The following is an 18,912-nucleotide window of genomic DNA, read 5'->3' on the forward strand; positions in this document are numbered from 1 at the left end:
AATCTACCTTCAGCCACTTACTTACTTGTTCTTTTATGTAAGCTGAATGCATAATATTTGGGACCTGTAGTAGACTGGCCTGCTGGAAAATTTATATCCAGTGACCGTGTAATCTACCTTCAGCCACATACTTACTTGTTCTTTTATGTAAGCTGAATGCATAATTTTTGGGACCTGTAGTAGACTGGCCTGCTGGAAAAATTGATATCCAATGACCGTGTAATATATCTCCAGCCACTTACTTACTTGTTCTTTTATGTACGCTGAATGCATAATCTTTGGGGCCTGTAGATCACTGGCCTGCTGGAAAATTGATATCCAATGACCGTGTAATCTACCTCCAGCCACATACTTGCTTGTTCTTTTATGTACGCTGAATGCATAATTTTTGGGGCCTGTAGTACACTGGCCTGCTGGAAAATTGATATCAAGTGACCGTGTAATCTACCTTCAGCCAATTACTTACTTGTTCTTTTATGTACGCTGAATGCATAATTTTTGGGGACCTGTAGTACACTGGCCTGCTGGAAAATTGATATCCAATGACCTTGTAATCTACCTCCAGCCACATGTTCTTTTATGTATGCTGAATGCATCATTTTTGGGGCCTGTAGTACACTAGCCTGCTGGAGAATTAATATCCAATGACCGTGTAATATATCTCCAGCCACTTACTTACTTTTTCTTTTATGTACGCTGAATTCATGATTTTTGGGGCCTGTAGATCACTGGCCTGCTGGGAAATTGATATCCAATGACTGTGTAATCTACCTCCAGCCACATACTTACTTGTTGTTTTATGTGCGCTGAATGCATAATTTTCGGGACCTGTAGTACACTGGCCTGCTGTAAAATTAATATCCAATGACTGTGTAATCTACCTCCAGCCACATACTTTCTTGTTCTTTTATGTACGCTGAATGAACAATTGTTGCGGCCTCGGAGGAATTCAACACCAGTGACGAGCATGTGTTATCGAATTTTATAGCCATGTTTTTAATCTAATTTTATATTAGTACTTTTAAACATATGTATTTGACCTGTATTTGTACTGGCCCGCAGTAAAATTTATATCCATTTACCGTGTAATATGCTAATGTTGGGGCCCATAGTACAGTGGCCTACAGTAAAAAGTTTATCCATTGACCGCATAATGTTCCTCGAGCCACATAATCAGAATTTCTTTTATGTCAGGTGAATGCCTAATTTTTATGCATAAAAATGTCACCTTATTAAGATACATATTTTTTTGTTGGAATTTTTGTCATTTATCCCCCTCTAGTATGTCTCTGTCCATGTTGTGGGACTATTTGGAACTATTTGTACACTTATACTAAGTATTTGGTGATTGCAAATATGAGCTGAAGGTTTTTCAGTTTTGCATGCCATGAAAGGGAATGGGGCCCGGCGCGAACTTATGGTTGGCAAAAATTTGATCCTGTTCGCGCGATCGCGTTCACGAACCGTCCTGGCTGATGTTCGTCCATCGCTATCAGCTTCCACAAAATAGTGATAGAGGTTTTCAATACACCTGCATACACAAAATTACTGTTTGAGCGTGATATGCCAACTTCAACTAACAAATTATTGAGGCCTGCCATATATCAGCTTCCACAAAATAGTGATAGAGGTTTTCCATATACCTGCATCCACAAAATTACTGCTTGGGGGTGATATACCAGCTTCAACTAACAACTGAATGAGGCCTTCAATATATCAGCTACCACAAAATAGTAATAGAGATTTTCCATATACCTGTGTCCACAAAATACAGATTGCAGGTTTTGATATTCCTGCTTCAACTAACAACTGATTGAGGCTGGACGCCTAGAAGATGGGCCCGACACGTATGTGCGCTAAGAGCTTCCATTATTCATTTATAGTCGGGATTGTACCACTATTATCTAGAATGACCCCCATTTCTTAGCTCTATTGCTTGCATATATAACGATGTGCAGCCATTTTGTATTTTGTAATTATGTTTGCTTCATGGATATGCACCTGTGATTCTGAAGGTTCTAGTCTAAATTTTCTTGCAATATATTGAGGGTAGCACCTCTTTTAGACTGAACACGCCCATCTACCTAGGACTTCTGAGCAGAGTACGTATGGAGCTGGTTCCTACACTGCCCTGAATATTGTAGGCTTAAGTAAGTCCAAAGTGAGGCAGTATATTTAGTAATAGGGACTAGGGTTGAGCGAACTCGAACTGTAAGGTAACTTTAGGATTTTTGGACCCCGGGCCCGAACCCGAACATTTCCGTAAAAGTTCGGGTTCGGGTTCGGTGTTCGGCGCTTTCTTGGCGCTTTTTGAAAGGCTGCACAGCAGCCAATCAACAAGCGTCATACTACTTGCCCCAAGAGGCCATCACAGCCATGCCTACTAATGGCATGGCTGTGATTGGCCAGTGCAGCATGTGACCCAGCCTCTATATAAGCTTGAGTCACGTAGCGCTGCACGTCACTCTGCTGTTACAAGTGTAGGGAGAGGATGCTGCTGGACTTGTGATTTCAGGGAAAGAATAGGAGAGAATCTAGCTCAGCGATCTACCTAGAAATAGTTGTGTGGGTGCAGGACACAATCGTTTTACACTGCCCTGAGGCCATTGACCAAAAAAAAAAAAACTTTTATAATTCTGTTAGTTAGGTGGGTGGCGGCGGCCATTTTATGCATGCTCAGTGCACCAGCACTGCATCTGAGCTTTTGGGACATTGCAAATCACTATTTTGGGGGGCAATCTACAACATCTGGATTAGTCAGTGTGCAATTTAAGGTAGAAATACACCCATCATTTTCGGGGGTTTGAAAAACACACTTTTTTTTCCAAAAAACGGTATTTTCCATATGTAGAAAGGCCATTAGGCCTGAATTTGTGGGAGGAGTTAGTCCCCTACTTAAACACCCAGCCCCTACTCACCTCTGCCGTCGAGTTCAAGTGTTCCCACCCACCAGCACCCTTAGTACATACAATTCCCCTTGGTGGGCCCTCTTTTATTTACAGGCCCACTCGGACGTTGGTTTCGGCACACCACAACCAACTTCTATCTCTGACATCATCCATTACATATTAAATTCCGAGCACAAATATATATTTTCCAGATCTGCAAGTGTTAAAATCAAGTTTAATATATACAGCATTCATATTCTGTTAGCAAAAAAAGACTTTTTGGGCAATCTACAACATCTGTATTAGGCCTCTATCAGACTGGCGTTGCGGGAAAAGGCGCGGGTGCGTTGCGGGAACATGCACGATTTTTCCGTGCGAGTGCAAAACATTGTAATACGTTTTGCACTCGCGTGAGAAAAATCGCTCATGTTTGGTACCCAAACCCGAACTTCTTCACTGAAGTTCGGGCTTGGGATCGGTGTTCTGTAGATTGTATTATTTTCCCTTATAACATGGTTATAAGGGAAAATAATAGCATTCTGAATATATAATGCTAAGTAAAATAGCGCTGGAGGGGTTAAAAAATAAATAAATAATAATTTAACTCACCTTAATCCACTTAATCGCGCAGCCGGCATCTCTTCTGACTTCTTTCTTTGCTCTGTGCAGGAACAGGACCTGTGGTGACGTCACTCCGGTCATCACATGATCCATCACATGATCCATCACCATGGTAAAAGATCATGTGATGGATCATGTGATGACCGGAGTGATGTCACCACAGGTCCTGTTCCTGCACAGAGCAAAGAAAGAAGTCAGAAGAGATGCCGGCTGCGCGATCAAGTGATTAAGGTTAGTTAAATTATTATTATTTAAAAAAAAGGGGTTCCTGGCACAGAAATTATAATGAATGTGGAACTGAATATCTGGTCAACATTTTCCAAAATGCTTTTTTCACTTCTTTATTCCTTAAACTGTAAATGAAAGGATTTAATAAAGGAGCAATGATGATATATATTATAGAAACATATTTTACACTGGATGAATCCCCTTTTTCTTGCCTCATGTACGTGGTCATACACGTCCCATAGATAATAAAAACCACAATCAAGTGTGAAGCACATGTGGAAAATGTCTTTGATCTGCTATCTACTGAGCTGAGATTTAATATCGATATAATGATACAGATGTAAGAGAAAACAATGAAAACAAATGGTAAGAATAGACTAAACAAGCTCCCAATAAATATAAATAATTCATAGAAGACAATGTTTCCACAGATCAACTCTAGAAGGACTACACTCTCACAAACAAAATGATTGACCTGGTTTCCTCTACAGAATAGAAAAGGTTTTCCTATGGTCGGGATTACGGATAAAATTATATTCCCTGACCACATAATGACTGTGATGTATTTACATGTCCTCCAGCTCATGATGATGGTGTAATGTAAGGGAAAGCAAATGGCGATAAACCGGTCATACGCCATGACAGCCAATAACACAAACTCAGTACCCCCTAGAATCAAACCAAAGTACATTTGTGTCAGGCAGCCGGTCACCGAAATTCTTCTTTCTACAGTAAATACGTCAAACAACATTTTTAGATCATGATTTGATGAGTAAAACATGTCAATAAAAGACAAATTGCAGAGAAAATAATACATGGGTGTGTGCAACTGAGGACTGAAGATAACAGTGCAAATCAGAAAACTGTTCACTAAAATGGTCAATATATAAATAGGTAACAAACCAACAAACAATAAAATTCTCGTCTTCAGGGTGTGAGGAAAACCAATAAAAAAAAGTGTATCGAACAAGGTTTGGTTTCCAAAATCAAATGTAAAATATATATCTTCAGTGTTGTAACCCTGCAACATACATAGAAGATAAAAACGAATACCATATATCACCCATAAAGCAATAAATATAAAAAACAAGAAATCAAAAAGTGCAAAATTTTACATCAAACTCAAAATGGAATAGAACAAGTTCAAGTTGTGACTCGTTCTGTTAACATTTGCGGGAGAGTAGGAATTGTACAGAAGAGTAAGTATGAAAGAATTTTGCCAATAAACATCTGGATGAACCAGAGGAGGCATGAGAGAAAGTCATGTGGTCAGATGAGACCAAAGTAGAGCTTTTTGGTCTAAATTTCACTCGTCGTGTTTGGTGGAAAAAAAAGGATGAGTTGCATCCCAAGAACACCATCCCCACTGTGAAGCATGGGGGGGGTAACATCATGCTTTGGGGGTGCTTTTCTGCGAACGGGACAGGACAACTGCACTGTATTAAGGAGGGGATGAATGGGGCCATTTATGGTCAGATTTTGAGCAACAACCTCCTTCCCTCAGTCAGAGCATTGAAGATGGGTCGTGGCTGGGTCTTCCAACATGACAATTACCCGAAGCACACAGCCAGGATAATCAAGGAGTGGCTACGTAAGAAGCATATAAAGGTTCTGGAGTGGCCTAGCCAGTCTCCAGACCTAAATCCAGTAGAACATCTCTGGAGGGAGCTGAAACTCCATGTTGCTCAGCGACGGCCCCGAAACCTGACAGATCTAATGGAGATCTGTGTGGAGGAGTGGGCCAAAATCCCTGTTGCAGTGTGTGCAAACCTGATCAAGAACTACAGGAAACATTTGACCTCTGTAATTGCAAACAAAGGCTTCTGTACCAAATATTAACACTGATTTTCTTAGGTGTTCAAATACTTAAAAAATCATACAATGTGATTTCCAGATTTTTATTTATTTATTCTGTCTCTCAGAGTGGGAATGCACCTACAATGTGAATTTCAGTCCCCTCCATGATTTCTAACTGGGAGAATTGCAAAATTGCAGGGTGTTCAAAAACTTCTGTTCCTCAATGTATATACTGTGTTGTCTTTATGAAGAAGGAGACCAAAGGATACTACTGTGATGACCTGACTAAAGCATATCATAAATAGTGATGAGCGGGAGGTGCCATATTCAATTTTGCGATATTTCTTATTCTATTTATGGCGAATAATATGCGATTTAATTATTCGCGTAATGCGATTTTCTTTTAACTGTATAAGGCAACTTTCCTATTGGTTGGCTATGGCTATGGCTAATATGTGTATTTTATGAATATTCGCTATATTGCTATAACTTTGTTTTTTTGGATAGTCGTAAAATACACGTATAGACTGTAATTTAGCTAATATAGTGCTATAATCTTTTTTTTATAGTCAATTTTTTTTTAACTCTTCTGAACTTCAGTTTTGGAAAAAATGTACACTATTAAAAAAAATACAATTGCACTATATTAGCTAAATTGCAGTCTATATGTGTATTTTACAAATATGTGCTATATTGCTATAACTTTGTTTTTTAGAATATTACGAATATGACGAATATTCTAAAAAACAAAGTTATAGCAATATAGCGAATATTCGTAAAATACACATATAGACTGCAATTTATCTAATATAGCGCTATAGTATTTGTTTTTAATAGTGTCATTTTTTTCCAAAACTGAAGTCCAGAAAAGACAAAAAAAGACTATAAAAAAAGATTATAGCACTATATTAGCTAAATTACAGTCTATTATATGTGTATTTTAACGAATATTCTCTATATTGCTATAACTTTGTTTTTTTAGAATATGACGAATATGACGAATATTCTAAAAAACTAAGTTATAGCAATATAGCGAATATATTCGTTATTTAGAATATTCGTCTTTTTTTTTTTTTCAATGTGTACTGTTATTCCACTTTGGCATACTGCTCTCCGACAAGCGTCCCCGTCACCATGGGAATGCCTGTGGGTTAGAATATACTATCGGATCTGAGTTTTCACTAACTCAGGGAAAACTCAGATCCGATGGTATTTTCTATCCCAAAGGCGTTCCCATGGTGACGGGGACGCTTTTCGGGGAGGAGTATGCGAACAACTGTACAGATAGGAAAAAATAATGCGAATATTCTAAAAAATGAATATATTCTTTATATTGCTATATATTTGTTTTTTAGAATATTCTTCATTTTTTTCCATATGAAAACTTGATTCCTTTCTGCTTAACCCCTTAGGGACCAGGCTCATTTTCACCTTAAGAACCAGGCCATTTTTTGCAAATCTGACCAGTGTCACTTTAAAACGCTTTCACTTATCCAGGCCATTCTGAGATTGTTTTTTCATCACATATTGTACTTCATGACACTGGTAAAATGGAGTAAAATAAAAATCATTTTTATTTATAAAAAAATACCAAATATACAAATATACCAGAAAATCTGAGTGGCAGGAGGAAAGTAGTAAAGTAGAAAGGTTAGGGAGAAGCTAAGAGATGGGAGATATAATAAGATGCAATACACTGCAAAGAACTGGAGGCATGTTTTCCTAAGTTTTTTAAAAATTCCTGTGGTGTTCGAAAGCAAAACAGGTTGAGACTGTAGTATAAAGCTAACGTTAGATGAATGTTACCTGAAAACCATCAATTTTAAATGAAACAGCTAAGTATTTGGTGTGTACGGGTACGTCAGAGAAAGGTAATGATCAAGCAGTTGGATTTCAGGTGTCCAAACCTTTTTGTTGTTGAGGAGATAAGCCGGATGAAGCCAATGAAAGTAAAATCAGTGATAAAATAAATATTTCACTTGTCTTTGAAGCAAAAAACGCTAACTCTGTCCCTCTACAACATAATTTAGTTTCTGTAGATTTTATTCATGATATAAAATCTCCTGGACACTGGATCCCATTGTAGGGTTGAATAATTGTATTATGAAGAGTGTGACATAGGACATACCATCTCTTTGCCCGACATCTTCAGGGTCTCCTTTTTGCTATTAAGAATTTTGGCAATATTTATAAGAAGAAAACTAAACCCTTGGGATTAATCTCAATCTCTGTTGTCATTATAATATATTGATTTTTCATTTTAATTTCCTACTATAAAATATTTCCTCCCTGCAGGATAGGAAAGTCTCAGAGACGCTACCGTAGTATTAACCTCCGCATGACCACCTCATGCTTTAGTTGCTTAATTTCCTCCTTTGTATAGAAAAAAGTTATGAAAATACAGAATAATTCAGTATGGAAATACTGAATAATTCAGTATGACGCGTAGAAAACAGGCATCACTCTTAGAATCACGTCACATTTCGCTAATTTGGTCAGTTACGAGGACAAAACTAACCAAATAACTCAAGTGGGAATTCAGCCTTACAGGTCAATGTTAGCATCAGGTATAAAGAACCGTGCAGTGGCCAATATTCTACTATAGAGTGAAAGAGAGCACTCATGGCCCAGTCACAGAGTGATAAGGTGGGGGCCAAAAGCAGTGGCAGTAACAGCACAAGATGGTGGGTGGCAGTGGGAGCACATGGCAGCAGGTATGTTGCATCAGGAGGGTGGCAATATCTGAATAGTGGCTGAAGCAGGAGGCCAGAAGAAAAGGTATGGCACCAAGAATGATCTAGTCTTATGCATCATGCAGTGGTGTGTGGAAATCCTGACAGATCCATGCCTGATTCATCTTCATAAAGGTAATTCTCTCCACATTTTGGGTGGGATTACTATGCCCCCAGCCGCACTAAACACCCACTCTGATGCCACACTACTGGCCGGGCAGGAAAGCTTGTCCAGGACAAACTCGGCCAGTTGTGGTCACAAATCAAGTTTGGCTGCCCAGTAGTCCAGGGGATATTCCATGTGGCATGGCAGGGTGCACTATGCCACCACCTGCTGGTTTAGGTTCTTTTCCATGTTGCTGCTGATGGGTGGTTTCTTCACTAGGTGGGTGAAGAAAACTGATCACCAGGGACTCTAGACTGAAGTTGCTGCTGATGGAGTTGGTACTGCTCCTGCCCCTACCCCCAGACCTTCGTAAGGATGGGCGATGGAACACATAGACAGCGGCCAACTGACTACATAGGATGTCTCCATACTAGTTCAGTTTATTCTACCTCTCAGTAGGAGTAAAAAAGACACCCATTTTGGACCAGTAGCGACATGGTGGAGAGCCAGTAGTTATCCCTCTTCCAAATTGTGATAATTTGGCTGTCACTACGCAAGCTAACCGAGCAAGCATTGGGCCATTTGTACAAGCGACTCAGAGGAACTACCTGCCTCCATCTTCACTGCATACTGCCACTGTGTCTTGAGGTCATATGCCTGGTCTTCCTCATTAGTGATGGACGAACATCTGCTGGGACGGTTCGCGAACGCGATCAAATGTTCGCGAACCTCAAGTTCGCGGCGGGTCCCATTCATTTTAATGGCAGGCGAACCTGAAAAACCTTCAGCTCATATTTTCAGCCAAGAAATAATTACTAGAAGTGCGCAAATAGTCCCACAACATGGACAGTGACATACTAGATGTATTATTCGAATTTGCGATCTCCATAATTTTTTTTTTCAATGCAAAATATCGGCAATATAATTTTCACGTACGCGCATGTGCAAATGCACTATACAGTACCCAAATGCACTATAAAGAATGTATATTGGTATATAACACCCTGCTTCAATCAGTTTTTTTGGGGGGGGACTGGTTTATCAGACCAGTAGAAATTATTTGTTCCAATAACGCTTGTCCCTCTATATACCTTCAGTATCGCAGCAGAACCGCACACAACTGCCGCACAATACAAATGCACTATAATATACTTTCTAACATAGAAAGTATATTATAACATTGTACAAGGAAGGCAATCCATTAGAATATACATGAAGATAAAACGCAACCTTTAATAATTTTACTATGAGGGTCCATTCACACGTCCGTAAGTGTTTTGTGGATACGCAAAACACGGACACCGGCAATGTGCATTATGCAATTTGTGGTCCGCACATCACCGGCACTATAATAGAAAATGCCTAATCTTGTCTGCAATTGCGGACAAGATTAGGACATGTTCTATTTTTTTTAGCGGAATCGGAAGCACAGATGCCGAAGTGCGGATCCGCAAATGCGGATGTGGATCTGCAAATGCGGACAGCACATTCTGGCCCCATTGAAAATGAATGGGTCTGCACCCGTTCCGCAAAATTGCAGAACGGATGCGGACCCATTTTGCGGATGTGTGAATGGAAAAGATATCCCTCAAAATGAAAATAAATTAAATTATTAAAGTTAAGCAAAAAGCATAGATGTGGTAGACAATAACAAGTGCTCGGCGGCACTAAATCAGGTGCTCGGCGGCACTAAATCAGGTGCTCGGCGGCACCAAATCAGTCCTACCACAATCCGGGGGGTTCCAGTGCACATCGATTAATCCAGGAGGGAAAGCAAAAAACATCTATCCCTGAGCTAGATGATGATGTGGTATTGAAGGACAGGGTGGGAAAAGAACTGTCCCTGATATTGCCCTACAGGGGGGTGCTATTCTGGTCCTGATAGCCTAACCACAGACCACCCGCCCTGGTAAGAGCGACCCCGTCCGGAACCTTATCATATATAAAAATGGCCCTAGTAAGCCCCTAGCCCCTAGGCCCCTGACTTCCAGGTGATCTCTATATAGATCTATGTGTTTTTGACTCATTATAAAAGTATATTATAAGTATATCGCACCCCTCTGTGTATCACACATATCGATAGCACACCTATACTAGTCCTTAAAATGACTTTTGTGGCCCTATTAGCTAGCGTTTTGTGTCCCTAATAGCCTGTCCCTACCCCACACAGCAACCTCTCCCTACAGTGGCAAAACACTGAATGTAAAATGGCGGCCAGATCAGGTTTATTTATAAGGTAGGGGGTATGTCCATGTGCTGAAATGTCTCAATTGGCTGTCCTGTACCACCTGAAGGATGTGTCATGGGTCAAAGTTCTTCACAATGTAAAAGAATATGGCGGGCAAAAATTTCTCCATATGTTTGAATGTTCGGCGAATCACGAACATGCAAAGTTCGCCGCGAAACGAACGCCGGGGGAACCGCAAGGCCATCTCTATTCCTCATCACCCTCTACCTCCTCCTGCTCCGGCTCTCCTGTTACTTCTACAGAAAAACCAACCATTTCTGTGTACATTGCTTGTGCATGAATTTCCTCCTCCTCCTCCAGTTTAGCTCCAACAGGGCTCATGTGGCCATGAGATATAGGTGCGACGTCTCCTGTGTCCTGGCCAGACATGCTTAGCAGCATCTGTTTCAGGACATGAAGCAGTGGAATGACGTTGTTTATCCCGTACTCCTCACAACTGACAAATAAAATGAATAGAAGGGTTTCTGTGGCTCACCAGACGGTCAGTATGGATAGAGGTGCTCAATCACCGGTACACCTAAGACCGTAAGGATATATTAAAATAGAAAAGAATTGTGATGGCACACTCGCATTTGGATTAAATAAGGGGGTGTTTAATGTTATATAAAGTAAAATGATTGATGGTATTTATTTAAATTACATAAAATGATGATGTAAAAAAAATGATATAATAAAAATATAAAAATAAAAATATATATTATAATATATGTTACAATAGAGTATAGAGTCTTTTGGACAGAGGTATATATTTCAATGGGTATTGTTGGGGTAGGGTTCCCTAAAATTAAAATTAAAAGTAGTGTCCAAAATGTTCAAAGATTTCTTCAAAAAGGTCCTGGAATCAATAAGTATACAGTTCAGAAAAGGCCTAATAATAGATGTTGCCTGTCTTCAGTTAAATAGTGGTGTTCTTGAGAAGAGTGCAGTATATTCGCATATAAAATCCAATATATAAAATAAGAAAAAAGTGCCGTGCAAAAAATTGAAAAGATTTGAAAAAATAGAAAAAATATATATGTGCTCAATTGAGTATAATACGTTGTGCACAACAAAACAATGTTGATTTTTAACATACAAGTGATCTAAAAATGTGTTATAAAGTAGTTGAAAAAATAGTTGCTGCTATGGGTACAACTATATTAGATCCTGTGTTCACCGGATTTCCAAGTGTTGATGTCCGCCTTTTAAAGAGAGAACGACTCTCCTGGCAGTTTTCCAATTCACTTAGATTTGGATATAAATTGTCCCGATATTATTGTTGCATATAGCAGTTATTGCGGGCAAAGTACATATGCTGTATATGGAGGAATAGTAAAAAAGATGTAATTTACTTTACCCCTCTTCAGTTAGTTACGATTAGAGTTGAGCGAACACCTGGATGTTCGGGTTCGAGAAGTTCGGCCGAACTTCCCGGAAATGTTAGGGTTCGGGATCCGAACCCGACCCGAACTTCGTCCCGAACCCCATTGAAGTCAATGGGGACCCGAACTTTTGGGCACTAAAAAGGCTGTAAAACAGCCCAGGAAAGAGCTAGAGGGCTGCAAAAGGCAGCAACATGTAGGTAAATCACCTGCAAACAAATGTGGATAGGGAAATGAATTAAAATAAAAATTTAAAAAATAAAAATTAACCAATATCAATTGGACAGAGGTCCCATAGCAGAGAATCTGGCTTCACGTCAGCAGAGAATCAGTCTCTTCATGCCATAGCAAAGAATCTGGCTTCATGTCAGCAAAGAATCAGTCTCTTCATGCCATAGCAGAGAATCTGGCTTCATGTCAGCACAGAATCAGTCTTCATGTCATAGCAGAGAATCAGGCTTCACGTCACCCACCATTGGAACAGGCCACTGTCACACATTTAGGCCCCGGCACCCAGACAGAGGAGAGAGGTCCCGTAACAGAGAATCTGGCCTTATGTCAGCACAGAATCAGTCTTCATGTCATAGCAGAGAATCAGGCTTCACGTCACCCACCACTGTAACAGGCCACTGTCACACATTTAGGCCCCGGCACCCAGACAGAGGAGAGACGTCCCATAACAGAGAATCTGGCCTTATGTCAGCGCAGAATAAGTCTTCATGTCATAGCAGAGAATCAGGCTTCACGTCACCTACCACTGGAACAGGCCACTGTCACACATTTAGGCCCCGGCACCCAGACAGAGGAGAGAGGTCCCGTAACAGAGAATCTGGCCTTATGTCAGCACAGAATCAGTCTTCATGTCATAGCAGAGAATCAGGCTTCACGTCACCCACCACTGGAACAGGCCACTGTCACATATTTAGGCCCCGGCACCCAGACAGAGGAGAGAGGTCCTGTAACAGAGAATCTGGCCTTATGTCAGCACAGAATCAGTCTTCATGTCATAGCAGAGAATCAGGCTTCACGTCACCCACGACTGGAACAGGCCACTGTCACACATTTAGGCCCCGGCACCCAGACAGAGGAGAGAGGTCCCGTAACAGAGAATCTGGCCTTATGTCAGCACAGAATCAGTCTTCATGTCATAGCAGAGAATCAGGCTTCACGTCACCCACCACTGGAACAGGCCACTGTCACACATTTAGGCCCCGGCACCCAGACAGAGGAGAGAGGTCCCGTAACAGAGAATCTGGCCTTATGTCAGCGCAGAATAAGTCTTCATGTCATAGCAGAGAATCAGGCTTCACGTCACCTACCACTGGAACAGGCCACTGTCACACATTTAGGCCCCGGCACCCAGACAGAGGAGAGAGGTCCCGTGACAGAGAATCTGGCCTTATGTCAGCACAGAATCAGTCTTCATGTCATAGCAGAGAATCAGGCTTCACGTCACCCACCACTGGAACAGGCCACTGTCACATATTTAGGCCCCGGCACCCAGACAGAGGAGAGAGGTCCCGTAACAGAGAATCTGGCCTTATGTCAGCACAGAATCAGTCTTCATGTCATAGCAGAGAATCAGGCTTCAAGTCACCCACGACTGGAACAGGCCACTGTCACATATTTAGGCCCCGGCACCCAGACAGAGGAGAGAGGTACCGTAACAGAGAATCTGGCCTTATGTCAGCACAGAATCAGTCTTCATGTCATAGCAGAGAATCAGGCTTCACGGCACCCACCACTGGAACAGGCCACTGTCACATATTTACACCCAGGCACCCAGGCAGAGGAGAGAGGTCCCGTAACAGAGAATCTGGCCTTATGTCAGCACAGAATCAGTCTTCATGTCATAGCAGAGAATCAGGCTTCACGTCACCCACCACTGGAACAGGCCACTGTCACACATTTAGGCCCCGGCACCCAGACAGAGGAGAGAGGTCCCGTAACAGAGAATCTGGCCTTATGTCAGCGCAGAATCAGTCTTCATGTCATAGCAGAGAATCAGGCTTCACGTCACCCACCACTGGAACAGGCCACTGTCACACATTTAGGCCCCGGCACCCAGACAGAGGAGAGAGGTCCCGTAACAGAGAATCAGGCCTTATGTCAGCGCAGAATCAGTCTCCATGTCATAGCAGAGAATCAGGCTTCACGTCACCCACCACTGGAACAGGCCACTGTCACATATTTAGGCCCCGGCACCCAGACAGAGGAGAGAGGTCCTGTAACAGAGAATCTGGCCTTATGTCAGCACAGAATCAGTCTTCATGTCATAGCAGAGAATCAGGCTTCACGTCACCCACCACTGGAACAGGCCACTGTCACACATTTAGGCCCCGGCACCCAGACAGAGGAGAGAGGTCCCGTAACAGAGAATCTGGCCTTATGTCAGCACAGAATCAGTCTTCATGTCATAGCAGAGAATCAGGCTTCACGTCACCCACCACTGGAACAGGCCACTGTCACACATTTAGGCCCCGGCACCCAGACAGAGGAGAGAGGTCCCGTAACAGAGAATCTGGCCTTATGTCAGCGCAGAATAAGTCTTCATGTCATAGCAGAGAATCAGGCTTCACGTCACCTACCACTGGAACAGGCCACTGTCACACATTTAGGCCCCGGCACCCAGACAGAGGAGAGAGGTCCCGTGACAGAGAATCTGGCCTTATGTCAGCACAGAATCAGTCTTCATGTCATAGCAGAGAATCAGGCTTCACGTCACCCACCACTGGAACAGGCCACTGTCACATATTTAGGCCCCGGCACCCAGACAGAGGAGAGAGGTCCCGTAACAGAGAATCTGGCCTTATGTCAGCACAGAATCAGTCTTCATGTCATAGCAGAGAATCAGGCTTCACGTCACCCACGACTGGAACAGGCCACTGTCACATATTTAGGCCCCGGCACCCAGACAGAGGAGAGAGGTACCGTAACAGAGAATCTGGCCTTATGTCAGCACAGAATCAGTCTTCATGTCATAGCAGAGAATCAGGCTTCACGGCACCCACCACTGGAACAGGCCACTGTCACATATTTACACCCAGGCACCCAGGCAGAGGAGAGAGGTCCCGTAACAGAGAATCTGGCCTTATGTCAGCACAGAATCAGTCTTCATGTCATAGCAGAGAATCAGGCTTCACGTCACCCACCACTGGAACAGGCCACTGTCACACATTTAGGCCCCGGCACCCAGACAGAGGAGAGAGGTCCCGTAACAGAGAATCTGGCCTTATGTCAGCGCAGAATCAGTCTTCATGTCATAGCAGAGAATCAGGCTTCACGTCACCCACCACTGGAACAGGCCACTGTCACACATTTAGGCCCCGGCACCCAGACAGAGGAGAGAGGTCCCGTAACAGAGAATCAGGCCTTATGTCAGCGCAGAATCAGTCTCCATGTCATAGCAGAGAATCAGGCTTCACGTCACCCACCACTGGAACAGGCCACTGACACATATTTAGGCCCAGGCACCCAGGCAGAGGAGAGAGGTCCCGTAACAGAGAATCTGGCCTTATGTCAGCACAGAATCAGTCTTCATGTCATAGCAGAGAATCAGGCTTCACGTCACCCACCACTGGAACAGGCCACTGTCACACATTTAGGCCCCGGCACCCAGACAGAGGAGAGGCTCATTCAACTTTGGGTTGCCCCGCAATATAATGGTAAAATGAAAATAAAAATAGGATTGAATGAGGAAGTGCCCTGGAGTAGAATAATATATGGTTAAGGGGAGGTAGTTAATATCTAATCTGCACAAGGGATGGACAGGTCCTGTGGGATACATGCCTGGTTCATTTTTATGAACGTCAGCTTGTCCACATTGGCTGTAGACAGGGGGCTGCGTTTGTCTGTAATGACGCCCACTGCCGTGCTGAATACACGTTCAGACAAAACGCTGGCCGCCGGGCAGGCCAGCACCTCCAAGGCATGAAAGGCTAGCTCTGGCCATGTGGACAATTTGGAGACCCAGAAGTTGAATGGGGCCGAACCATCAGTCAGTACGTGGAGGGGTGTGCACAGGTACTGTTCCACCATGTTAGTGAAATGTTGTCTCCTGCTAACACGTTCCGTATCAGGTGGTGGTGCAGTTAGCTGTGGCGTGGTGACAAAACTTTTCCACATCTCTGCCATGCTAACCCTGCCCTCAGAGGAGCTGGCTGTGACACAGCTGCGTTGGCGACCTCTTGCTCCTCCTCTGCCTTCGCCTTGGGCTTCCACTGGTTCCCCTGTGACATTTGGGAATGCTCTCAGTAGCGCGTCTACCAACGTGCGCTTGTACTCGCGCATCTTCCTATCACGCTCCAGTGTAGGAAGTAAGGTGGGCACATTGTCTTTGTTCCGGGGATCCAGCAGGGTGGCAACCCAGTAGTCCGCACACGTTAAAATGTGGGCAACTCTGCTGTCGTTGCGCAGGCACTGCCGCATGTAGTCGCTCATGTGTGCCAGGCTGCCTAGAGGTAAGGACAAGCTGTCCTCTGTGGGAGGCGTATCGTCATCGTCCTGTGTTTCCCCCCAGTCACGCACCAGTGATGGGCCCGAGCTGCTTTGGGTGCCACCCCGCTGTGAACATGCTTCATCCTCATCCTCCTCCACCTCCTCCTCATCCTCGTCCTCCTCGTCCTCCAGTAGTGGGCCCTGTCTGGCCACATTTGTACCTGGCCTCTGCTGTTGCAAAAAACCTCCCTCTGAGTCACTTCGAAGAGACTGGCCTGAAAGTGCTAAAAATGACCCCTCTTCCTTCTCTTCCTCCTGGGCCACCTCCTCTTCCATCATCGCCCTAAGTGTTTTTTCAAGGAGACATAGAAGTGGTATTGTAACGCTGATAACGGCGTCATCGCCACTGGCCATGTTGGTGGAGTACTCGAAACAGCGCAACAGGGCACACAGGTCTCGCATGGAGGCCCAGTCATTGGTGGTGAAGTGGGGCTGATCCGCAGTGCGACTGACCCGTGCGTGCTGCAGCTGAAACTCCACTATGGCCTGCTGCTGCTCGCACAGTCTGTCCAGCATGTGCAAGGTGGAGTTCCACCTGGTGGGCACGTCGCATATGAGGCGGTGAGCGGGAAGGCCGAAGTTACGCTGTATCGCAGACAGGCGAGCAGCGGCAGGGTGTGAACGCCGGAAGCGCGAACAGACGGCCCACACTTTATGCAGCAGCTCTGACATGTCGGGGTAGTTGCGAATGAACTTCTGCACCACCAAATTCAGCACATGCGCCAGGCAAGGGATGTGCGTCAAACCGGCTAGTCCCAGAGCTGCAACGAGATTTCGCCCATTATCGCACACCACCAGGCCGGGCTTGAGGCTCACCGGCAGCAACCACTCGTCGGTCTGTTGTTCTATACCCCGCCACAACTCCTGTGCGGTGTGGGGCCTGTCCCCCAAACATATGAGTTTCAGAACGGCCTCCTGACGTTTACCCCGGGCTGTGCTGAAGTTGGTGGTGAAGGTGTGTGGCTGACTGGATGAGCAGGTGGAAGAAGAGGAGGAGGAAGCTGAGTAGGAGGAGGAGGAGACAGGAGGCAAAGAATGTTGCCCTGCGATCCTTGGCGGCGGAAGGACGTGCGCCAAACAGCTCTCCGCCTGGGGCCCAGCCGCCACTACATTTACCCTGTGTGCAGTTAGGGAGATATAGCGTCCCTGGCCATGCTTACTGGTCCACGTATCTGTGGTTAGGTGGACCTTGCCACAGATGGCGTTGCGCAGTGCACACTTGATTTTATCGGACACTTGGTTGTGCAGGGAAGGCACGGCTCTCTTGGAGAAGTAGTGCCGGCTGGGAACAACATACTGTGGGACAGCAAGCGACATGAGCTGTTTGAAGCTGTGTGTGTCCACCAGCCTAAATGACAGCATTTCATAGGCCAGTAGTTTAGAAATGCTGGCATTCAGGGCCAGGGATCGAGGGTGGCTAGGTGGGAATTTACGCTTTCTTTCAAATGTTTGTGAGATGGAGAGCTGAACGCTGCCGTGTGACATGGTTGAGATGCTTGGTGACGCAGGTGGTGGTGTTGGTGGTACATCCCATGTTTGCTGGGCGTCAGGTGCCAACGTTCCTCCAGAGGCGGAGGAAGAGGCCGAGGCGACGGCAGCAGCAGAAGAGGCCGAGGCGGCGGCAGCAGAAGAAGTAGCAGGGGGAGCCTGAGTGACTTCCTTGTTTTTACTCCACTGCAGTTCATGCTTTGCATGCAGGTGCCTGGTCATGCAGGTTGTGCTAAGGTTCAGAACGTTAATGCCTCGCTTCAGGCTCTGATGGCACAGCGTGCAAACCACTCGGGTCTTGTTGTCAGCACATTGTTTGAAGAAGTGCCATGCCAGGGAACTCCTTGAAGCTGCCTTTGGGGTGCTCGGTCCCAGATGGCGGCGGTCAGTAGCAGGTGGAGTCTCTTGGCGGCGGGTGTTCTGATTTTGCCCACTGCTCCCTCTTTTGCTACGCTGTTGGCTCGGTCTCACCACTGCCTCTTCCTCCGAACTGTGAAAGTCAGTGGCACGACCTTCATTCCATGTGGGGTCTAGGACCTCATCGTCCCCTGCATCGTCTTCCACTCAGTCTTGATCCCTGACCTCCTGTTCAGTCTGCACACTGCAGAAAGATGCAGCAGTTGGCACCTGTGTTTCGTCATCATCAGAGACGTGCTGAGGTGGTATTCCCATGTTCTCATCATTAGGAAAAATAAGTGGTTGTGCGTTAGTGCATTCTATCTCTTCCACCCCTGGGGAAGGGCTAGGTGGATGCCCTTGGGAAACCCTGGCAGCAGAGTCTTCAAACAGCATAAGAGACTGCTGCATAACTTGAGGCTCAGACAGTTTCCCTGATATGCATGGGGGTGATGTGACAGACTGATGGGCTTGGTTTTCATGCGCCATCTGTGCTCTTTCTGCAGAAGACTGGGTGGGAGATAATGTGAACGTGCTGGATCCACTTTCG

The 18,912-nt window shown here is 44.5% G+C and overlaps 1 protein-coding gene across 1 annotated transcript; it reads right to left on the minus strand.

Annotated features, from left to right (window-relative positions):
• Positions 1-3,789: 3,789 nt before the first annotated feature.
• LOC120998936 (olfactory receptor 13F1-like) lies at positions 3,790-7,680 on the minus strand. Its single transcript, XM_040429813.1, has 2 exons — positions 7,663-7,680; positions 3,790-4,758 (listed from the first exon to the last, which is right to left on the minus strand). Exons 1-2 carry the CDS (start codon positions 7,678-7,680, stop codon positions 3,790-3,792), a joined length of 987 nt encoding a protein of 328 aa, XP_040285747.1.
• Positions 7,681-18,912: the final 11,232 nt, after the last annotated feature.

This window comes from Bufo bufo, chromosome 4, assembly GCF_905171765.1.
Source record: "Bufo bufo chromosome 4, aBufBuf1.1, whole genome shotgun sequence".
NCBI classification, from domain to species: domain Eukaryota; kingdom Metazoa; phylum Chordata; class Amphibia; order Anura; family Bufonidae; genus Bufo; species Bufo bufo.